The 24,423-nt window shown below is 38.6% G+C and overlaps 2 protein-coding genes across 2 annotated transcripts; both read right to left on the bottom strand.

Annotated features, from left to right (window-relative positions):
* Positions 1-4,993: 4,993 nt before the first annotated feature.
* Positions 4,994-9,817, bottom strand: ptger4a (prostaglandin E receptor 4 (subtype EP4) a). Its single transcript, XM_055039997.1, has 2 exons — positions 8,588-9,817; positions 4,994-6,300 (listed from the first exon to the last, which is right to left on the bottom strand). The coding sequence occupies exons 1-2, from the start codon at positions 9,374-9,376 to the stop codon at positions 5,374-5,376; spliced, it is 1,716 nt and encodes a 571-aa protein (XP_054895972.1). The 5' UTR covers positions 9,377-9,817; the 3' UTR covers positions 4,994-5,373.
* Positions 9,818-16,802: 6,985 nt separating this feature from the next.
* Positions 16,803-23,527, bottom strand: mrps27 (mitochondrial ribosomal protein S27). The gene is made up of 11 exons (XM_055039552.1): positions 23,429-23,527; positions 23,181-23,258; positions 22,622-22,692; positions 22,458-22,516; positions 21,877-21,991; positions 21,390-21,468; positions 20,661-20,776; positions 20,460-20,562; positions 20,173-20,315; positions 18,320-18,478; positions 16,803-17,187 (listed from the first exon to the last, which is right to left on the bottom strand). The coding sequence occupies exons 1-11, from the start codon at positions 23,499-23,501 to the stop codon at positions 16,942-16,944; spliced, it is 1,242 nt and encodes a 413-aa protein (XP_054895527.1). The 5' UTR covers positions 23,502-23,527; the 3' UTR covers positions 16,803-16,941.
* Positions 23,528-24,423: the final 896 nt, after the last annotated feature.

The following is a 24,423-nucleotide window of genomic DNA, read 5'->3' as shown; positions in this document are numbered from 1 at the left end:
AACAAAAATAAACTGGTAAACTGGTGTGTGCAACTGTTTTTCCTGAACTGCTCCAGTGGCTCTGACGGGATGCCGTCCTGGAACATGAGTCATTTGATTCATAGTGAAAACCTCCACTGGCAGTAAAACATTAAAAACTAAATTGTTCCTTTAATTACAAATGAAAAATGAAATTGACCTTTTGCAAATTAATTTCATGCTTTATGCTGTCTCCCAGCTAAAGCTGGTCTGTAATTCAAGTCTTGGCTGCAGCCTCTCTGTGTGGACTTTGGCCCAGTGTGTGTTTTGCCTGACTACTCCGGTTTTTCTCCCGCACGTTTTGGCCATTCTGGATCAATCATAGACGTGTAAGTGCTGAGTACATGGTTGTCTTTCTTTGCTTGCTTCACCATAGAGTGACTGATGATCTGCTCAGAGGGAAGCTTGTTTTTATTAAAATGCTGTGACAGGTAACCGAGGACGCCGATAACGGATGGGTGCAGGAAAATGTCGCTCACTGACGCCTTACCAGAACTGTACAGGTGATTATATGAATGAAACCGTTTTGCACTTGGATCAAGTACAGACTGTCACAATAAGCCATCTCAGCTCCAATCAAACGTGCACATATACTGGAAACCAGCTGCTTCCCGGCTCACCATGCTGTCGCTGCCAGTTCCTTTGGGCTCACTTATGGGAAGTCTTGGCAAATCATTTAACCACCAAATATGACTCTGGTCCACCACCACACTTTGTCTGTTAATCACAGCTCAGTTAATAACCTATTACATGGTCAGTAAGTTCCCATTGTTAAACTTAAGCACCATAAATCATTTATTTCTAAATAAGCTGACTTGGACACAGAGCCTCAGAGCGTTGTCATCGTTACGCTGCTTCTCAGAAAACAAATACTGCCTGACATTTTCTGAAAAGAAAAGAAAAACTCTAGAAAAGAGGACCAGAAAACCTGAATTTTCAGACATTTTACCTTTTTATGTCCTGGAGAGCTGTAAGGTGGTAATAATATCTGACCTTCCTCCTCACCTTGAGCTGCTTATACGCATCCCTATCTACTCATCATCCTCAGCTCCAGCATCTCTCTAATTCTTCCTGGTAAGAGTGATGGCTCTAAAGCTGAACATGCTTCTGGAGATCCTGTTTTCACTTCAGATTTCATTTCAGTCCTATTTCCTCCCATCACCAGACTGATTTGTCACAGGCTCAGAAATCAGCTGCCTCATCGTTTCTGTGTCTTTTTTGGCATATTTTCAGCCTGCGATTGTTTTGTGTCCTTTCCAACATGTGGCAGCGTTTTGTGTCCTTTCCAACATGTGGCAGCAGCAGCAGCAGCAGCAGCAGCACAGCAGCAGCAGCAGCAGCAGCAGCAGCAGCAGCAGCAGCAGCAGCAGCAGCAGCAGCAGGTGCCCTCTGCTGTTTATCAATGAGCTGACAGTGAATAGGCTGTTTGTAAAAAGATGTAGAGCAGCTTCCCAGCTTTGAAACAGCACAGATGTGAAGTCTCACCACCTTAAGCCCAAGAACATGATGTACTCTCTGGACTTTCTCTGTATCGTGACAACCATAAGCCTATTGTTCTTTGTTGGTGTTTTCATGTAAAAACCCAGATCCAGATGAAAAACTTTGGGAAGATCTGACTGAGCTTTGACGAATGCACCAAACTTTCATTTGATTAAAACGCACTTTTTAGTATTTTTTTGGCAAAATATCTGAATGCCATCCATGTGATGATGGCGCCCTAGTTTATTTTGATCTTTCACTGAAAACTCTCATAAGACACTCTTAGGATTGTGGTTGCAGCAACGGAAGACATTAAAGAGAAACCAATAATTATTCAATGATCCAGTAAAATACAAAGTATGTCTGGCATAAATTTGACTAAAATTAGTGGGAATTTTCACATAATGATTTCCATAACATAAGTATTATGTTTGATAATTAATAGATATTAAGGATTCTGCAGAAACCGAAGGGTAAACATAACCTACGTGCTTTGGGACTTCCACCACAATGTCCTGATATTGTAAATTCCCCTTTCAGTGTTTGAATATGTTATTAAATAATGTTCCCAGAGTTTGGAGTACAGGCTGACCCGGCCTTTTCTTTAGCCACTGAATTGCTTGTTTAAGATGATCTGCAGTGAATTGGATGCTTAGGAAGTGTTTATTGTTTGAAAAGAGAGGCTCTCGCCGCCAGTTCTTCTTCCTCAGGCCCGGGTTTCTTTCCATGAGAGGCTCTTTGTTTGCTTTGTTTCTCTGAGAGTCCACCATGAGCTTCCTTCAACAAATTACTGAGAGAAAGAAGCACTAAACCACTGTGCTACTTTTGTTTTCAATTTTCTGTGCATTTTGAGGTTATTTAATTGAGATGCGTAGAGTAATAAGAGGATTTTGCAACGTTTACAAAGAACAAAAACTTTATGCTCATTATGCATCATTAAGTTCCTCTTCATAGCAACGACATACAGTATGCCTGCAGTTCACAGGCCATGTTTTAATGAACCAACATTGCCAGTAAATTACAGCTGCATCATTAAATTTACAAATATCCATCAGTTAACGCAGCGACGTTTTGAGTTATCAACAGTCAATCGTGTTTGCAAAAAAACCAGCAACCACCTTACAACTTCACAAATAATCAAAGCAACAAAAAGTTATAAAGTGAATAAATTAACAGTTTGAAATAAATAAAAACAAATCTGGCTGAAGTCTGCATGTCAGACACCGATCAAATCGTAGTAATTTTACATAAACGGAAGCATAACAAAAACAAGAAGAACGAAGATGCAGTTTTATCACTGAGCAATCATTTGAGGCAATATAACGTTAGTCACAAAGCTAATAGTGCTTCATTTTAGCAGCGGTTTAAAAAATAACATGACAGCGGAAAGTTGTCAACTTAACATAAGAGGAAATTAATTACAGAAAAATTGTGATTGTTTATGAATTAGGGAATTTTAGCAGTCAGTATCTTACTGCAGCAGAAAGCAGCTTAAGCATCCTCAGCTTGGAGAAAGATAAGTTCTGACTGAACAGCTGACATAACAGATTTTGAGAGAGGAACCAGTTCTAGAGTTAAATTGCTGCCACAGGTACACTGTTGTCTTTTTACACATGATTTTCTGCTTCTGCAGTGTAGCAGCACTTTTCCTCCTCACATTGGCAATGACTGAAGCAATAATTAGCAAACACATCTGCTGAGCTCATGATGCAAACTGTGTCTCAGTCCAGCTGCTCTGTGGTAAACAGCAGAGTGGAAAGGCAGCGTCGTGATGAGGGGCTGAAAGCAGAGGGTCAGAAAGAGCAGGAGCTTCTTATAGAGAAGCGGGACAATTTCACGAGGTCAAACTGTCAAGTCAAATTTCTCGTAAGTCATATTTGACACGATTGAAGGTAACAGTCACTTGATTGTGCTACAAAATGGGACTACAAGCCAGGTAAATACATAATACCAACCTGTAATCCACAACGGCATCCCAGCAGTACATATGCAGCAACTGGTGTTCGTTTTTATGTCAGTTACCTAATAATGCCCTTCAGATCCTCACAAATTTTCTCACAACAGAGCAGATTTCCACGGCACATTATGTAATGACAGTAAAGGAGTTGAGTGAAAGCTACCAGACTTCAGATAACATTACCTAAAAATCATTTCATTCAAAAAGAATGGCAGTACTGACAGCTTTAAAATAAGATTATGTGTGATTTTGAGATAAGAGTTGTTTCAAATGGTAAAAAATAAAAAATCAGCTTTTACAACTGGTCACCCTCACAACAGAAGCTACTTTCACTTTTCCGTGAGAACGTTTCTGTTTCTCCAGCCTGAAACGGAGTCTGGTAGGAAGTAGTATCTCAGTAGTAAGATGTTTACTACTGACAAAAGATCAGCTGAATTCCCCCTACATACGCCAAACCAAGCAAAGTGTTTTGAAACTCAGAAAAAAAGAAAAGAAAAAAACCCCAGCAGGAAGCATATACCTGCCTGGGTTGATAATCCCTCCAAAAACTTTCTTCCAGAGAATTGTGTCACTGTTGCCTCCTGGGCAACAGTTTTTTGTATTAGTTTCTATCTGACAGTTTAGTAATCCACATCACTGAACAGTTCTCCACTGACTTCACCAAAACTCTCTAGTCAGGGAAATATTTAAGTCTCGTCTGTCATAGCACAGGAATCATTGTACCTTCATTTTCAGGAGAATAAATTGTTTTGAAGATTACGATAGGATGTTTGTGAGGCAGAGAAACAAAGAGCATGTGAAATATATCACTGTGGTGCATTTGTGACGGAGCTAAGACAAGAAATCCTTTCAAAGCATCACCAGAATTTGTTTTAGAGATGAGTCTGTCTATGGCAGCACATACCAATGTTTAATCCCAAGAACTGCTCACACTGCTGGTTTTATTTACTGTAATGACCTTATATCTTGTGACTCACTTCTCCTGAATTACGGGCCTCATTGACTTTGCAGAACACGGTTTGTGCAGTGAGTGCACACAGTCGCTGCTACGCATCCTACCGTCACTGTCCTGCACTGACGGCTGCTGGAAATCTCCCACAGAATCTCAATTTGTCTTCACTGAGGTAGCTGAATGCTCACGATCAGAGACATACAAGAGTAAACATCAAATAAGTGATTGCTTGCTGATGTCGTGCCCATAGTGAGGGGCATTTTTGTAGAGAAACAGAAGCCCGTTTAACTTTGAATACCATTGATATTACGTAATATTAACTGTAATGTTCATAAAAGTAGCAATAAAAGTAATAATGGTGATGCTAGTGGTATTGATTTTTTTTAAATACTGTTTTTTTTGTTTGCCAGATATTTTTTTGACATCTGACAAACAGCATCAAATGGTTTTGCAAACAGGCCTCAATGAATACTTTTTGAGATTTTAAAATATATTTGTCATAACTGAAGCTAAATTAACACAACTACTTAGGGGTTAAGATATTTTCAGAGCTAATTTAGGTAATTATAGGCACACTACACTTCAACTCTAGTTTGATGTGCAGACATTGTTTATTTTCGGCATCAGAGCTCAACAACATCAGTGCCAGTAAAAACTTGTTTAATGCAAATTGTAGTGCTTCTTTTGCTGGAAAAAGGCAGTTTCCAAGCAGACTAGTGTTGTTTTCCAATGAGAACGTGCCATCTGCATCTATGTTCACAACAACAGAGCTTTCCTACCGCATGTGCATGAGTCACAAAATATCAGTTCAGTGTCCATTTTTATGTTTCCATATTTTCTTTTTTCTAAAAGAAATGTACATCTTCTCCCATGGAGAAATAACTGACATTCTGCCTCAGCTATGAAATATGGGATGTCAGCAATCCTTATTCAGAAAGAAGCTGAATGCATTTCTCCTCCACTGTGATCAGTGATCTTCTGTGCAGGTGACCTCTGTTAAATCTGTGAATGGGCTTGTTCTTTCGCTCTGTTCAGAGTCCCTCGGTTTGGTTTGCTGTAGGTGGCTTTCAGGAGCTGTGTCAATGACCATCGACATGTGGAGGAAAGTCTGAGAGTTACGCCTGACCATCTGAGGGACTTCAGAGCAGGCGACCACTGTTAAATCTGTGAATGTGCTTGTTCCTTCGCTCTGCCTTGAGTCACTCGGTTTGGTTTGCTGTAGCTGCCTTTCAGTAGCTGTCTCGATGACCAACGACATGTGGAGGAAAGCCTGAGAGTTACGCCTGACCATCTGAGGGACTTCAGAGCAGGCGACCACTGTTAAATCTGTGAATGGGCTTGTTCCTTCGCTCTGTTTTGAGTCACTCGGTTTGGTTTGCTGTAGCTGGCTTTCAGTAGCTGTCTCAATGACCTCCGACACGTGGAGCAAAGCCTGAGAGTCACGCCTGACCATCTGTGGGTCTTCAGAGCAGGCGACCACTGTTAAATCTGTGAATGTGCTTGTTCCTTTGCTCTGTTCTGAGTCACTCGGTTTGGTTTGCTGCAGCTGCCTTTCAGTAGCTGTCTCCTTGACCTCCGACACGTGGAGGAAAGTCTTAGAGTTAAGCCTGACCATCTGTGGGTCTTCAGAGCTCCCAGAATGATAGCTGGTGGAAGGGGGCTGGTGAGCACTTGAAAGGGTAATTGCCACTGACCTTCTTCTTATTCCTGTTTTGGCAAATGTATACTTGATTTTCTCAATAACTTTATATAAAACAGATTTACGCAGAAGGATGTAGATCCAGGGGTCCAGGATAGGGTTTAAGGAGGCGAAGCGAACTGCCCGTAAATCTGGGCTCTTTGCAATGTTTAGCTCCACTGGAGGCTTATAAAGCTGGTTTAGGAACACCTGGACCTGCAACAGAGACACATTGGTTGATAAATGCATTGAAGTTGTACAGATGTATTTGCATCTGGTCTACCTTGCTAAAGCTTTCACATCCTCTAAACCTTTTCAAATTTTGGCATGTTACAACAATCACTTAAATGCATTTTATTGGGATCTTATGAGCAGAGCAACACAGTGAAGCACATTACTGGGATGTGAAAGAAAAATTATACATAATTTTTACTTAAATAAATTATATGTATATATATATATATATATATATATATATAGATATATATAATATATCTATATATATATATATATATATATATATATATATATATATATATATATATATATATATATATATATAAACATACAGCAAATGACAAATTATTCATCCTTTTATTGATTAAAAAAAAAATCATGTTAAAGAAAATGTAGCACCATCCAACCAGACTGAGTTAGAGTTATTTTGCAAGCAAGAAGGTGCAAAAATTTAAGTCTCTAGAAAATGGCAAAGATATACACTTATTATTATTCTGCATACAGGTCAAATTTAGAATATTTATTTCTAAGTCATGAATTAGTGTCAGATTTAAACAAATTATTATTTCAAAAGGATTTTTTAAAATTGTCATATAGTACAAAACATAAGAAGTAAATCTTCACTAACAGTGTAGGAAAAATCATGAATCTGTATCTGCTTAATCTATACAGATGCGTGTGCATTGACTTTTAGATAATAACAATGTCAGTGATCAATAACAATAGATAACACACCTGATAGAATATTCAATATGTAGAATATTCACTAAACTCTGATCCAGAACCGCACAGCATTCTGGGAGATGTAGGCAGAGGAACGGCTTTGGCTGCTCCACCTCTGACAGAGAGCTAAGCTCGGTTGGTTGTAGCATCAACTAACTCCCTCACTCTTTGTTTACCTAGCAACCTGCAGTGTTAGTTTACTGTTTCACCACCAGGCTGTTGTTTCTTAGAAATAAGAAACAACAGCATGGTGGAGTGAAAACTGTGGGCAAAACAGGTACGGTCAAATAAAAAAGTAACCTATAATTATTTATATCGACATTATTGACATTAATGGTTAAATTATTACAAGTTTATCATCCAGACCTAAATTGGAATAATTTTACCAGATTAAAGTTCCTCCTGGATCAGATGAAGTTTATCATGACATAATGATTGGTGGCCTGGAAGAGTGGATGAGATTGTCTGGTAGAGTGTTAAATCAGCGTGGATTTTAATTATCAGACTGCTACTGATTTGTGTAATTTCATAACTAAATCACACGAGAGATTCCTTGAGAAGCTACTCCTGGGCCACTTCATTTCAATACCTATTAACCCGACCTCAGGCAAACATTTATGTCTACTCAGCTACTATTTTTATCATTTTATCAAGGAATAAATGGGTCAAAACTTCTTTAAACTCAATGCAGATGAAACAGCTTATTCTTTTAAACACAAATATTCAAGGTCGGAGATTAAGACTCGTCTCAATGAGATTAGAAAACTAACCATGCAAAAGGTCTAATTATGAATTCAGACCGAAATTCTAACATCCAGATTGTAGATCATCCAGATTAATGATCGTTAATAAATAATCCTCTCGATAACATCTGTGGTCTGGGATTCCTGTGTAAACCGGAGACAGAAAAGCTGCTGCAAGCTTTAATTTTCAGATTGGAATATTTTTGATGCTGTCTTTACTGTGGATATAATAATTACTGCTAACTGAAATGCTGCTGCCAGAGTTCAGACCACACTGCAATAAATCACGTCATCAGTTGTTATAATCACAGCACTGGCATCCGGATGGCCTGTAAAGCACTGAATAGTCTTCTGACCAGATGCAATCTGAGGCTGTCTGTCAGCATGCACCATAAAAAACCTGTTTACTTTGTGTTCCATGGATCAACACTAAATAAGGGAAGACAGCTTCCTGGAAAAACTGATGTGCAAAACCATTGGGCTCTCTTCAATTAGGGTTAACACCATATGAATAACTTTAATGCATTTCTTATCTTCAGTTTAGGATAGTTTATTTTTTCTGTAAAACTGCTACCCTGTCAAAGGTACTTTACAAACTTCAGATTGAACAAGCATTTTTTTTTTTAAATGTTCAAAAATGGGAATCATCTAGAAGTAGCATTAGTGATTATCCAGACAAATTAACAGAAAGACAAAATATTCACAAATGTAGTCGGATTGCAGCAACTTTCCCTGATACAACCATTTGAAATGGCAGCGCGTAATGGTGCGCATGGACGACAAGCAGCTTGGATACTTACTATAAGTGGGAGGGAGCAGATGAGCACCACGGTCGTTGTGGCGACGAGCACAAGTACCATCTGAATCTCTGTGTCGGCCAGATGTGCTAAGTTGGTCGATTTCTTCCACGAGTCCACGGTGCACCCGGAGTCGGTTCCCTGCGACATCCTGCGCAAGAAGTTCTTGTGCATCCGAATCAGAACCACGCACAACAGCACGTTAAAGATGACAGTGGCGAAGATGAGCAAAATGCTGATGCTGGCGTACAGATAGGAGTAGACGGCATGGGTGGTGTGGTTGGTTCGCCAATCCAAGAAGCACCAGGTCTGCGGGTACTGCATCACCACCTGCCCGAAGCCGATGGCGGGCAACGCGCTGAAGAGCGCATTGGAGATATAGATGGCCACCAGGGTGTGTCCGGCAAGTTTCTGGCTCACGTGGTCGTTGTAGACGTAGGGATGGTTCACAGCGATGTATCTCTCCACAGACATGGCAAAGATGATGCTGAGTCCCGCCAGGGAGAAAAAGAGCAAGATGAAGCCCATGTACTGGCACAGCGGGTCCCCTCCGGGCCACTTTCCCTGCATGTAAGTGGTTATAGTGACCGGACTGGCCAGGAGCGTGCCCATGAGGTCCGTCACCGCCAGGCCGTACACGAGCGTGTAAAACGTGGTCTCCTTTTTCTCTCTGCGAGTCCTACACAAAACTGCGATGGCGATGACATTCCCGACCACCCCCAGGATGAACATAAGGGTCGGGATGGTCGCAGGTAAGGTCCTTATCGACGGATCAATCGTTGGCTCGTTCATCGTCGTGTCCGCTCGGGCTTCACTCGGAGGGCAGAACTTTTTCTCGAGGCCAGAAAGTTATTTGCTCGCGAAGAAACAGACTCGTCCAAACACCAGCTGGCTGCACCTTATCTGAAAACCTTCCGCCCGGCGCAGAGCATCCTCTCCCTGCTCCTGCGGCCGACGGACCTCATGGGATTTCTAACAACATCAAATGAAAAATCATCTGCAAACTGGTCCATGCAGGCGGTTGTCAGTCAGCGGGACACGCGGATGTGTGAAATGTGTGAAAAGAGACACCGGAGGGTTCATTGACATCCAGCCTCCCGCGGACTTCAGTCCCGCCCCTTCATTCAAACTGTTTGCTCCACAGCTGGGAACGCGACGCGCGTCGGAAGGACGTTGGGCGAAGCGCGTCCAGTTGAAACACTTTTACATTTGCTGAGCGGACGTTAAACGACCGTTAGGCGAAAGTCCAACCGACGTCCGGTGAACGTTGTCTGCGGACATTTAGCGAGAGGTGGCGCTCTCCCTTCCCTCCGTTGACGTTTGGTGTTTCAAACAGACTATTGAAGTATTAAAGCAATGATCAAAAACACTTTATTCTGCTACATTAGAGTAAAACTTTAGAAAGTATGGAAGTATGGAGCAATAATTTGATGTCATTGGATTAGAAATTAAAAAATAGTAATAAAAATAAACCAAAAAATAAAATCAAGGAAGGAATTTTCACATCACATTCATTCTATCCTTTGTAAAGTAGGCTACTCTAATCTCTGCAACAGCAACACCTCCACAACATGATGTTTCCACCACCTTATTTCACAGTTCGAATGGCTTGTAAGATTCACACCTTGGGCTCCAGTGGTAATGATGGTCTGTGGGGACAAACATTTCAGCAGGTCTGCAAAAATTAAGGATTTGCAAACTGTAATTTGGCTATTTATGTTCTTTTTTTTACTAATGGCTCCCTATTAGCACATCTTTCGATGTTGTTGCATTTGTGGCTTTTGGATTTTGTTGATTGTTGAAGGTCGTAATTTGTCATTTACTAGATGCTTTAACTTAAAAAGTAGTAGTATGAGCTGTTCTTGCTAAAGTCAGATTATATTAATCTTTGTAGCTGCAGCCGTGCTGCTGCACTTGCAAAAAATCTGCTAAGCTATGTCAGAAAATTCACAATCCACCTGTCCAGGCCGAGACTCGCCATTGGTTGTGACAGAACATGTCCAATTTCAAGGAACCAAGAAGCTTGACTCCAGTTGCCTGACATCACTAAGCTGACCCTGCTCACATTGAAATCACACCTTCTAGTTTTCTTTGTTGTCACTTTCAGACATGAACACAGAACCAAAGGAAACCCTCAGGGGCAATTCCAAGCCTTGAAAAAGGATTCCCCCCCCACCACCACCACCTCACAGAGTGTAATTTGTAGCTGATTGTGTGTAACTGGCCAACAAGCCGTGTTACATAAGACAATGCAGCTATCATATAGAGGGTAATGTCCTCCTGCTGTTTGCTACTGTACGTGCATGTCAACTCTCAGACCTTGCAGAATGTACTGTAAGTAGATTTGACAGATTAGACTTTCATATGAATGTGCATTTCCAGGATTTGTTTGTTGAAGTCAGATAACCTGCAGAGTTTATTTTCCACTGGAAATCAAAATAATGACCACAAACTTGGCTAAAAGAATCAATTTTCCTGCATACTTATTGTAGAAAAACACAATTGCACATGAGAGTGGGCCTTTTTTAATATAATTTAGCTTGTTTTCTTGCAGAACTTTGTGTTCTAAAGAAAGCAAAGGAAAAAATACCCTCCAAACTCATAATTTGTACTACTGCTTTTATTCATCAGCCAAACAATTGCGACAATGTGTTGTGGAAGTGATTTGTTGGACGCATGTATTTCTGTGCTCTAAATAACATGGAAAATAGCACACACTTCCTTCTTGTTTAGGATTTCGTCTTATTTATGACAAAACAAAAGCAATCAATGTAAGATGAAAAACTACATAAGGTCAAGTGTTTGAGGCAATGAGTGAACTTTCTTTATTTTTCAGATAAAAATGTTTTTCACTTTATATCAACCTATAAATTTTAATCTTGATAAATGGGAACACAGATGAGCTATTTACAAACCTACATGCAGTATTTCATAACTAAAATTGGTAAATTGGTTCATTTTAGGTTGACAAGAAATGTTGGCATCATATGCAAACTTTTTACACCATTTATTGTCTAAGTTGTTGTGCATCATTTTCAACATTTTCTCTGCATCAGATTCATATACCTGCATATATTCATGTATACCACAGATGGGACAACTAAAAAAAATCAGGTGTCAAACTTCAGTCCTCCAGGTAAGGCATCCTGCTTACCTTAAATGTGTCAACACATTTGAGTCACATAATTGTGTCAATAGGGCTAGACTGTTTATCTCCGTCACATTTGTCTTATCATCCTTGATGTTTGCAAAACAGCAAGTGCATATCTTAAAGCAACAGCAAAATTCCATAGACAACCTACAAAAGTCAGCCTCTTTCTCAAAATCCTTAGTTTATCTCTCTTAAGTAAATATCTAATTCAGTGAACATGTTAGTGTTCATGTTAGAATGACAAGTTATTTTATTGTTTATGGATAAGACAGTCAAATTACTTTGTCATGTTGTCAATATAACAATGTACTCTTAAGGGTTATATAAACTATGAGAAAAGTTTTAATGGCAATCATTGTCAGCCGTAATTGTGGGAAATTAATTACAACATTTACATGCACGGTTTTGATGTTTATGCTGCAATTCGTTGAGATACCATGTCATTGCGTAGGAAAGGACAAACAATAAAAGAATAATTAGGAACATAAGACAAACTAAAAGAAAAACATGCAGCGTTGTATAAGCAGTGCAGAATTTAAGGAGCTCCTGCCACTGAATCATTTTATGAAGTCTGGAGCGCCATTGCATTCATGAAGACTCCTTCATGTTCATACCAGGTGTACTTTTCATTAAACAAACATTTCTGCATCTAAATTTTTCTTATTAGTCTGATGAAATATTCTAATATTAAATACTGTGTTTTAATTAACTGTAAGTAAAAAAATCACCGCAGTTGAGTGGAATAAAAGCTTGAAAACATTAGTATATTTGTAATTAATCTATAAAACGTGATTCACTTAAATGAATTCATTTTTCATTATTATTTTTAATTTATTGAGTGTGACTGTTTCTTTATGAATGAGGTTGGCACCTTAAAATGCATTGAGTTGTCAGGTAAACGCTTCCTGTCGGTCAACTATTCCGAGCCCATCTCACCAGGAGTCGAAGCGCATTGGGCAGCTGTCCTTGGGGACAGTTTTCCTCCAGCTCGTTTTAAATATAAAGTTTGGATAGAGTTGGGATGTGTTTATTCTGCGGTCTAGATGATTTATAGATAACATCCGTGTGCAATGTCTCTCAACATAACAAAGTTTCAGTGCACAGGATCAGATGTAAACAGTTTGAACTGGCACTGGTTTGCCAGCAAGAAAACAGAAACCGAATGTTTTCTCACAGTTTTAAGACTATATATACATTTGTTTAGACTCTCAGCAAAGGTTTTCAACTTAATTGGACTCTACTTGTTATATATTTGCATTTAAGCTGATTACAATTGGACAATGAGATATTTATTTAAAGTCAGTGCAGTGTTTTTTCCAGTTATTAAAAGTTCAGGCTGCAACGCTGCAAACAAAAGTTTCATTTTCCAGTTACATGACAAGGAATAGGAATTTATTTGTAGATTAATATGTTATTATTATGCATTCATTTTATGTGTTTATTTTATATTTAGTCATACAATATCACACATTTTTTTAGAAATGTTACATTGTGTATGGTTATGTTTGCATGTATCAATATTTAACGCTTCGGAAGGAGTAGCAATTTTCTTTTGGGCATCAATAAAGTATATTCCAATCGATTGTGCAGTCTTGTGCATGTTATATATTTATTTTTTTTGAGGAGAACATTATATCTCTAAAGCAGTGTGACTCATATGTCAACAATAAGATCAGATAATTGCAGGAAGTTTCCTAAAATCATGGCAAACTTAAACAAGATTCATCAGAAAAAACTGCTGTTAAGTTTCAGCATTATGGATGTAACCATTGACTGGGAAAGTACTGTTAATGGTTATACAATTATATTATTGCAGTTTCTTATTAAGATAATAGAAACTGTGTCTCGTTACTGATGATGCATAAATTGAGATGTGGAAAATGGCCAAGTCTTTTTGTTTCATTTTTGTGTGAACAACGTCATGTAGACAAAAAGGAAATGGATTTTAATGATCAGTTTTAAGGTTAAATAGGCATTCGGGAATCACCTCAACTTTAATCTGCTGAACGTTTACACATTTTCACATTAAAAGACTTTTAAAGCATAAACTGTCTGCAAAACATCATTTTCACAGAATGAAGACCTTTCAATGAACCCTCCAGCTAAACACATCAAGACCACTACAGTTTAATTCCCAATAAGAAAACCATCGGCAAAGGTTACGCTTATTAGCTGATGGTGGAACAACAGGCGAATGGATCAGACAGCCCATAAATCTAATTTAATATTACCTGCACGCTGCACTGTAATTTATTACAATTTACCAGCATCAAACCAGATAAAAAGTCAGGTGTAGCCTCCAAACAAATGTCCAAATTAAACATTTGGTTTCACTCATCTCATCAAAATGTGACACGTGAAGCAGGGTGGATGAGAAATGAAAGTTTCTCAGGTATTTTCCTCGAGATAAAATGCGCGTGTGGAGAAAAAAAGAGCAACTTTACAGGCAGCATTTTGTTATCTGCTTTGGTAATCAGGGTAAAGTTGGATTCGGTCTAATAACAGAGATAAAAGTCAGAGCTTTTCATCAAAAAACAGGACTTGAATTCTTTTCACTCAACTGTGAAGTTCTCATAAAAAAGATTGCAGATATGTTTTTTATTAACATATTAAAACTACAACCTCAAAAACATTAAAAAAAAAACTTTATGAGTGGTTAAAAATAGAAATTTTGAGAGATGAGTGATTTAAAAAGAGGAAACACTGCAGAATTTTTGGGTGAACATCCTGTTCAGTAATAACACAAACTAAGCCTCAGAGATAAAAACGGGAATGTGCTGACTTCCTTCTACGTTCCCAAAAATGAAAGTGTTTTCTGATTCCACAGAAAGGGTTTCCTGGTACAGATAAAGTGTTTGTACAGTAGGAGGTGTTCTGTTGCCCGATGGCATCTAATGCATCTTCTGTTTGAGATTCTGTCATATTGACACGTCTCAACCAACATCCTTATCCCATCCATCAAAACACACAGACGGCTCTCCTAAAACGCCGTGCGCATCAGTGCCAGTAATGTGAATGTCAAACTTCCTGATGCCTCTCTCGGTTGACTGCAGCTCAGGTGATGGTTAAACACCCAGAGACGGGAGCGGTCCATGTAAAACTTCACGTAGATGGAAAAATATACTCCAGGGAAGCAGAAGCAAAAAGAAGGATGTATGAGGATTTATTTTAAAGGGAGCAGACAGATTTTATTGGACAGTTGGAGTTTTAACCCCCCATTTTAAATATAAGGTCAGCCGATCAGCCTCTGGCACCATTTGAACTGCTGATCTTTATTCTTGGTGTTGGTTCATTTTTATTGTATAATTTCTCTCACCCCTGTTTTATGTCTAATTTTAGACTTTTAGTTCATTTTAGCATCTTTTCTATGATTTACGGGATTTTGGTGCTGACTGGAGGATGAAATTAATTTGGCTGGAAGATTAGAGGAAAAAGTTTATGGTTACTCTTCATTGTACAGCTTTCAACTTACCAATTGTGCAATATTTCATTACTAAAACATCAAAATATTTAGCAGCATCAATATCAATACGTCTGTGACTTTTCCTATAAAGCTAAAGTGCTCCCCTGTAGAAATGGAGAGTTGCAAATTATTGAATTACATCATTTTTGGTGTTTTCTGCTTTGCTCATAAAACTTTCTTACAGGCTTTTTTAAAATCATCATTTAACAGGTCAAATCTTAGATTACAGTTTTATTTGAAGCACAGAACATAAAAAAAATCACACCAACATAGATGCCCATTCAAATCAGAATCATGTGTTTGCTTACTTCATGAAGTGGGAAGCCATTTAAATCAAATCTGCTGTTTTCTCATACAAATTTCAGATTTCTAAACCACAGAGTAAGACTACTAGAATATATCCAGGATCTCCATAAACGTTCAAACAGGACATCAGAGAATGTCCAAACATTTTCATTTCACTGTGAAGGTAACCACTAGCACTCACCAGACAGGTTTCTGACGTTTGCTTTCTTGGCCGTCCAATCACAGTTCAAGACCAGGATGTTTGTTCACAATCTGTCAAGTTTCCATACAGGAATAAAATGTTTCTGTACCTCCACCAACAGCATCTATCTGGAAACTTTCAATGTTTCCTTATTGACACTAGAACTATCCTTATAGATGTGTCAATAAGGAACACTAATAGTGTCTCCTCATTGACAAGAAACACCTGCTAATCCTCCCATATTATCTATGTGGCTGAATTCAGTTTGCTCTACTCAGTAAATTGGTTCTTCTGGGTTTCAGTCGTCCAACAGCCACCATGTCCTTGCTTGTTGAAATGACATCAGTGTGCTCTGAATTTAAAATCAAATTACTCCAGATCAGATTTGAGATTTTTGTGGTGACTGCAGCCAGGCAAGTTAAAGCAACTAAAACACCTTCACGTTTTAATACCTACAGGTTGCCTCAACAAGAACCGAGCGAGTAGGAAATGTTTCTCACAAACATATTAAAGATTCATTGAATCACAATAGTTCTTGTCTCAGTATTTTGCGTCTTTCATTCATCCAGGACTGCATACCACCCAGCTCTTTCCCAGCATCATGCTCTGAATACTGAACAGAGGCAACATAATGTGGAATGAACGCATTGTGTGCACTATAACGTCATTTTCTTCTCCTGAAATCTATTATCTCCTAACAGAGTCCAAACATCTAAGTTTGGCCGGTTCTGTTTGCGTATTAGCTGAAGCTCATGTTGCCTTGTTAAATCCAGAACAATTTTCTGTCTTTTCCAGGAGAGATCGCAATCTAAATTGTGGGAATCAATGTTTCTCTTTGTATGAAAAAAAAAGAAAAAAGTTTGCTGTTATAAGTGCATTCCTTTCCAGGCAAAGAATTTGGTTTTCTTGAGATAAAAATCAAGCAATTCTTCTCTGCAAATACCAATTTTAAACTCCTCTGTGAGAAAATCTCCAAATAGATGAGAAAAAAACAGAAAGGAACAACAGAGACAGATGCAGAAAGAAGAAAAGTGGCAAAAAAGAGGGTGCATAATGGATCAAGATTGGCATCCTGCCTTTAGTTTACATTCAGTTACCAAACAGGCACACTCTACTGTGACAGTCAAACAGAATTTATTTTAAAATTAAAAAACAACTCATATATACACAAGAGTAACATGTAGATGGTGGTATTAATGTATGGTTCACATTAAATCCCAAAGCGAGGACATAATTGTATTTAATCTGCATAGTCTCTAAGCTTGAGCTGCAGCCTGGGCGGCTAACCGCTCTCGTTTCTCCTGCTCAGCTTTCTCTTTCTGTTCCTTCTCCCTCTGGATCAGGACCCTCTTCTCCGCCTCCCAGGCTTTCAGCCGGTTCTGGTACTTCTCTATGTCCAGTTTCTCTGCAGAGGCCAGGTTCTGCTGGGCCATTGTGGCCACTAAAGCTTGGAAAGAGGTGGGGTCCACTTTACCCTGAGACTCCAGCCGACTGCTCAGCTCCTGGAGAGGAAAACAATGGTTAGAATAGGAGCCAGATCAGCAAAACAATGGCTTTGTCATAGCAACAGATTAATTAAACTTTCTTTAAAGAAAAATATCATAAATGTTAACATTTTTCAAACTATATTGCAGGTAAAGTTATCTTGTGTTGAGTAGAAAGTATCAAAATTAGATTTAATAGTTGCTCTAAAAGTCCAACAACTTTAGGTGCGTCCCCGCTGCAACACACCTGAGTCAAATGATGATTGTTAGCAGGACGGGACAGCCTGATTGCGTCCTGGGGAGGTGATTCAGCCTTCACTTAAAATGTGTCAAAGTATCTAAAAGTTGGATTTGAGATCTCCTGTCACAAACTGTACAACTATTTCAGAGTTCATCTGTGTTTCTCAATTAGAGGAGCCATTAAACAGAAACTTTATTCTTGAAATAGAAATTACTCCTGAATTTGTGCTTTTGTGTTTCTGCCCCTTTTACTGAAACCCTCAAGTATTATCGCTCATATAGAGCAATGTTCTGCTGGGTGTTTCTTTCAATTGAGTATTTATACAAAACATTTACTGAACACCACATCAGATTTTCGTTCCTCTTCATAATTAGGCATTACTTTATGTCAGTAATGCCGTTGCTGCTGAAGTCCAGCAAAATATAAAACGTTTCAAGAAAATGCAAATACTTCTGGAAGTTACTGGAAGCTGAAAGAAAGCTCAAACTTGTTTGCCTCGTCACTGTTTGATCTCATCAATTTTGCATCCAGGACGTTTGAAAGATTAGATCTTAGGCTGGTTGGGGAATGCCTCAGTCTCTCAAGATGATTTGGCAGGAATAACTGGGGAAAGGAGAGGTCTGGGGATTCCTCTCACAGCTGTAAGTACTTGTGGAAACAATTCTCCAGACCAACATCAGAAGAGCTTTTCATTCAGAAGAGCTTTTCATTCAAATTTTATGTAAATGTTTTGTGAAAAACAACAAAAATAAGTCCTCACAAGGAGCCGCTGTGCTTTAGTTTTCTCAAGAAAATCTGAGCCACAAACACAGTCATAACAGGAAATGGTGTTTGCGGGCCTGGACTCTGTGAGGAAAGCTCATGTAAATTCGGCAGCAGCGACAAACAAAAGCAGCACAAAACACCCACCTTGAATCTGCTGACATAGTGAGGAAGGTTAGCCTTCTCAGCTTCATCGTCTTCATCGACAGCTTCCTCCTTCTTGCTTTCTTCTCCGTCGGACGCCTCGTCTCCAGAGCTGTCCGAGGCAGCGGACAGCTCCTGCAGCACGTCGCTCACACAGTCAAGCTAAAAAAGATAACGCGTCTTTAAATGTTTTATTATGTTCCAAAACTGCTTGACTAGAAAGAAATAATTTCTATCTAAATAAATCCTATTTGAAAATGATGTTTCTAAACTGGACAGACACCCGATGACGCAAAAAGGCTAATAATTACTCATCAGCCGGCTTCTTAATCTTAGAGAAAGGCTGAGTTAGTGTGGCCTGAGGAAGCGGTCAGCAGAACGTGAGCTGCAGCACGTCCTCCCCGTCTCGCTGCATTATCTTCTCAGTCAACATTACAGACGTGCCACGCTCACACACTCTCTGTTTGGTTCCTGTTGTAGTGATTCTTTGACACCCTCGGCGCTCTGGGCTCTTTTAAAAATCTCATTAAACACAGACAAAGCCAGATTATTGAACTGGGCAGCACCGGCCAGATTGGAAGCAGCGCACCCAGCCGTGCAGATGTAAATAAATAATATGACAGCTTGTGGCTTTGACCTCAGCAGGTGAAACCTGTCTGGGGATAAACAGCAGGCTGTCTGCTCTGTGTAACAGAACTAAAGTGGTTTGAATCGCTTGGATTTAAGCCAGTAACTCTGAAATATGTTTGGTATCAACATCCCAAAAGACGGATAACGTGGAAGAAGTTTTTTTTTTTTATGTTTTTGTCTCTCTGCCTTTATGTTCTTTGAATAATTAATAGACTGCTGAGATTAATTTGATTAGTTATACATTTTTACCAGATCCAGTTGGTTTGGAGTTGCTGAGATTACGAGGAAGTGTGCACACTTTTTATGGTGAGTGGTTTCTAATATTCTGTCAAGACGTTTAAGCTTTCACAACAGCTAGTGGTTATATGTGAAGAAAGTCAGGGAGAGCTACCACAGGCAGATACATTTTTGTTTGTATATTTACAATCTGATCAACTCGTCTGGGTCACACTGGTTTGATTCATGTTAATCTACAGTACCTCCTGCTTCTCATGTAATGGAAATAAATCTAATAGTATTTTTTTTTATATATATTTTTTGCCAACATTTTATGATTCAGGACACAGTTTTCTGGTTCTAGATAGTAAAACAAAATATATCTACTCTAATGGACCATCTCGTTGATCTCAATGATGCTCAAGATCGATTTACCGACGACGGTAAATACAGACCTCCATGCCTGAATAGTCGACTTGTATTGGTGTATAAATGTGTGTGCGTTTGTGAGAGTGACTGGGAGAATGTGAACGTAATGGAAAGCGGTTCGATTGGTCAAAATGATTGGAAAAGCTGTATAAGTTCAGTCCATTTACCATTTATCGTCAGGCTGCAAAACAAGCAACAGTCATCACACCTCCACCACCATGCTTAGCAGGGAACTGACATTTTTTATTTCTTTTATAAATGAGGAATGAATTTTCTTGACTTTGCTCAAATTAAGGAGGTTAAAATATTATAAAGTTTCACTGTAATTATTTATATATTTTGCTCTGAGAAAGAACAATCGTTTCTGCTGCATTGAATTTTTATTTTTATCATTATTTGTATTTTTCTTTCTATATGTATAGTTAGTTTTGAGATGATTTCTTCCCGCACAAGTTACATTTTAGGAAATGTATAATCAAAGACAAAGTTAATCATCTTAGCAGGAAGTTTGTTTCTTTTTTGTTGCTCTTCATTGAAATATTTTCGCAACAAAATAAATGTGTGAATTTCTACATACTTACTGTGTCTTTAGACAACTTTATGTCACCAGATGCAGCAGAAACTCTCTCCATCACATCCATCGCTCGTCCCAGATACCCTCTAACCCACGATAGAGGCATGCCTTTAAATACTGCGTGTATGCCCTTCAACATCTCCACCTTGCCTGGATGAGGAGGAAAAGGGAAAATAAGTCAGACAAGCTGATAATGAAGAGATAAGAAAACAGGTATTATTGTTCTGCATGAACCATTCATGCAGAACAATGAAGGCAGAAGAGAGAAAAAAAACAAAACAGTCAAATACACACCGAGGAGAGCGTTACCAAGCAGCTGTGCACTGAAGCCGACAGTGTTGTCTTGCTTTAGACCACAGATGAGGAGCGACGCCCCCAAAGTTCGCTCCTCTGACACCTAAGCTCAAATATGAAGAACAAGATATTTTAAATGTTTATCCCCTTTGATATCAAACTAATAATGTGGAAAATATTACAATCCGAGTCATCACACACAGAGAGTTGAGGTTTGGTTGCAAGGAAACTTCCCAGAGCATTCAGAGACAGGATCTGTGTGGAGGGAAGGTCAAAGGCCTCTTGGAGCATCAACTCCTCCACCACAGAGCATGCACCTGCACAAAGCAGCAAAAATGGCCATTTTATTTACATTTCTGCTTGAAAGAGTTTTCTTGGTGAAACTCAGAACATTTGCTTTTCTTTTGTCTTTATAAGAGATTTGGATGGAAAGAATTTTGGTCAATGAAGCCCCTTTTATCACAATACTGTAAAAACCCTTAATTTACTTTTTAAAAATGTGTATTTACTTCTAAACACAGTTAGGAAACCAACCATATATGGGGTTTATGGGCTGGTTAATGAGAACTGGTTGAATTAAATTTAATTCTAACTTTAAAATCTGTAAACATAACATAAAGAGTGAGGATGGTTAATGTAGAAAACCACAAAATGCATCCATTAAAGTAAATACAGACCTCCACGCCTGAATAGAAGTTTTTAAAATTGTGTAACGAGCAATCAAGAATATGGAGGGAAAAGTTTTCACAATGAAGTATTGTGTGCAGTCTGTCGTTATCACTCATGGGAAACAACCAGCCTCCCATGTACTTGAATCTACCAGCTATAAAGCAAATCCTGAAACTCATCACAGCCTATTTTTTAAAAGCACGCCTAAAAATGACTAATAATTTTAAAATGTGAATTTTGGTTGCATTTTAGGAGCCTTACTTTTAACGTCTCCATCCTTAATGAAGGAATCCAGCAGGAGATTAAAGGTGAAGTCATCTGGAAATATCCCATACTGGATCTGTATACATATTTAGAACATATCTATTTATATGTTAATAGAACATATAAACCTTTAAAGTGTTGCTACATTGACTTTAAGACAAGTCACCCGACATGCTTAAGTAAAAAGGAAGAAGTAATTTATCTTTAATGAGCAACAATGGCTATATAATGAGTATAATAAACGTGAATTAAAAACATGTTTAGCGCAAACAAAGATGTGACAAAGGTTGCAGATCATGTTAACCCAACACAACAGCTCATTCATACACAAAATATGTGCTGGACTGGAAAAGGTCAAACAACCAGGATTACATGCATCTGGTTTACTCAGATTACTTCTGACTATTACAAAGAGCATCACTGACACTCAGAATATTCATCAGGACAGTTTTCCAGGGGCTTATATACATAATCCTGTTTGCACCTTGTTTTTGAGCGTGTGCAGGGCCTTATCTCTGGCTCCGTATTTCAGACACTGTCTTATCCAGGTATGAACAGTCCAATCTCGCAAGTACCAACAATTTGGACTGTGGCGAAACCTTGGGAAATGGAAAATAAACAAAAAATATAAATAGACACACATGTACACACACAAAACAGAGACAGAAATAGCAACGAGTCAGATTCAGCAAATTTTGATCATCAACTATGACACCAAGCAGAGATAAAGTTTCAAAGAAACATTTAAAAATTTTCAAAAATAGGAAAGAAGTTTTATTTCCCAACCTATATTGAAAATAAATGTTCCCTGAGCAAGAGTCTGATTGGCAAACATGCTAAATTGAGTAATCACATAAATGGGAGCAAATTCCAGAGGAAGGAGTAAACAGGAAAGGTCTGGAGATGCTCCGAACAAAGACGACCATGTGACTGAGTATAAACCAAACAGACAAGCTAAACAGACGATTCAATCCAAGAAAAACACAGAAGTTGGCACAATAAAAAAAAAAAAGCAAGGAAGCAGCAGATACGACGAAGCAGGAGAAGGAAAACGGTTTCTCATACTTGTACAGGTAGTACTCTGCCTGGTCAACTTCCTCTCTAGACGATATGTTGTCAACAAACTAAAACAGAGACAAGATAGATAGTGAGCATCTTGTGTTACCATAAAAATAAATAAAACAATTTGAGAGGAATTGTTTGTCTAGACGCAATTAGATGAAGCTCACCCGTGAGATGGTCAGAGAGCTGACTGGGAGGTTTCGGTCATATGTTCTGTCCATTAGGTTGGCCAGCACAGCTGTGCATGAAAAAAATACAACAAGATTGATGATCTAAAATGTATTTGGCTTCATTATCAGGTGTGGTGGTAAAGTGTCAAAAAGATAAAGGATCAATTGATTGACTTTTTTTTTTCTTAAACACAACTCAGGGAGCTGGGGGAAAAAAATAGGTCAGTGTTTTTGCTACTCTCTGTTTCCCTGATTCATCCCACCTGATCTCAATTGATGGCTAATTAACAGACATCTGGTCATCTGATTGACTACAGTTCAGAAGCAGAGAATCAACATAAAAATGCAGGGCAGTGTGGTTTGATAAACACGACATAGGGTTATCAATACACCACTGGGCTGCAGTGCCACCCAGTGTCTACTGAATGTCATTGCAATAATGGCATTTGTTATTTCAAAATGTGTTCAGATGCAGCTACTTCGATTGCTGTATAGCTACTAGAGATAAAGAACTTTTATTTTCATATTTTTGTAATCTGTACACGTTTGGTTTTACCCAGGTTCTGGGACTCCAGCTCGCGTTCCTCCCACAGCTTGGCGTCCGTGTAAGCTGCTGACAGCAACCATCGTCTGGCTATGAAGGCACCAGATTGAACACGTTAGCAAAAATATAGTTGACATTCAGCTCCCCCCGCTTCAATTCGTCCTGCGTGGCTCTAAAATGTTAAGTAAAACATTAAACCCAGACGTAAACATTCTTATGATTATGTACTTGAATCGCATCAGACAACATACAAGGTTTACCTGTATAAGAAGGCGATAAAGCTTTAACTTTGACGGCTGCAGTTACACACCGCTTCAACATGGAGGCCGCCATTTTGGACCGTACCACTTTCAACCGAGCCAGAGGGAGATTTGATAGAGGAAGAATTTGAAAACGTAAATTCGGAAATAATCATAAAGGCTTATGCAACAACAACAACAACAACAACAACAACAACAACAACAATAATAATAATAATGTTCGTATTAATATTGTAAATCTTTACAAAAAAGGACGATATACACTCAAAATAATCAAAAGTAAGAGACTTTCAGAGACTTTAGGGATTGCAAGCTTCGCATCAGCCTGGCAACATAACATAATCATCAACACTATCACCAATTACTGTAAAGTTTTTAATTAAAGCATAATTTCTGAATCATTAAATTATTTTCTAGATGTTTTTTTTAATTAAAACCCAAAATATTCCCAACTTTCAAGCGGATAGCCATTTGTTCACCATTTTGAAGCATTTTAATGAAAAATAAGTTTAATCAATTAACTGTTCTTTTTTTATTTTTGATAAAGCGCTTTCAGTGCTGGAGTGAAGTTTTTAATTTAAGTTGATTGACAAAGCTGTTTAAACTGTTGAAGAAAGCACAAAAAATTGTCAGTAGAGGGCGCTCTTTGTATAGGGAGAACTGTGGCATATTAGCTGGCATTTCTGCCATTATGTATTTAAAATATTGCAAGCCCGGTTGTTAGTTACTCTGTATTAGGCTTATAATTTCTAAAATTTCTCTAAATGAGTATAAGCTGCTACTGTGCAACAACTGAGTGCAGTAAAAATGCTCCTTCGAATGTCCTGTGCATATCTGAGTTGCTGACCTATCACCTGTCTGATCTCCATAAATACCTCAGCAGGAAAACCTTTAACTATTAATACAGCAAATCCACTGGCTGTGGGTCAAACACGGTGACAGGTTGAGACTGGGGTGTGGACGGTTTTAATAAACAAAACATGGAAGACATTTTA

Source organism: Poeciliopsis prolifica, unplaced genomic scaffold (genome assembly GCF_027474105.1).
Source record: "Poeciliopsis prolifica strain line A6 unplaced genomic scaffold, Auburn_PproV2 SCAFFOLD014, whole genome shotgun sequence".
Classification (NCBI taxonomy): domain Eukaryota; kingdom Metazoa; phylum Chordata; class Actinopteri; order Cyprinodontiformes; family Poeciliidae; genus Poeciliopsis; species Poeciliopsis prolifica.
The sequence above is the reverse complement of the archived record's forward strand: the minus strand, read 5'-3'. Positions and strand labels throughout refer to the sequence as shown.

What these genes read in the sequence shown, in the direction of transcription:
- ptger4a (XM_055039997.1), bottom strand. Translation starts at nt 9,376, where the DNA reads ATGAACGAGCCAACGATTGATCCGTCGATAAGGACCTTACCTGCGACC. An exon ending in TCTGCTCCCTCCCACTTATA is followed by an intron (nt 6,301 to 8,587) that starts GTAAGTATCCAA and finishes TCTCTGTTGCAG; the next exon opens with GTCCAGGTGTTCCTAAACCA.
- mrps27 (XM_055039552.1), bottom strand. Translation starts at nt 23,501, where the DNA reads ATGGCGGCCTCCATGTTGAAGCGGTGTGTAACTGCAGCCGTCAAAGTT. An exon ending in TGCACACGCTCAAAAACAAG is followed by an intron (nt 21,469 to 21,876) that starts GTGCAAACAGGA and finishes ATATGTATACAG; the next exon opens with ATCCAGTATGGGATATTTCC. An exon ending in CAACCAAACCTCAACTCTCT is followed by an intron (nt 20,563 to 20,660) that starts GTGTGTGATGAC and finishes ATTTGAGCTTAG; the next exon opens with GTGTCAGAGGAGCGAACTTT.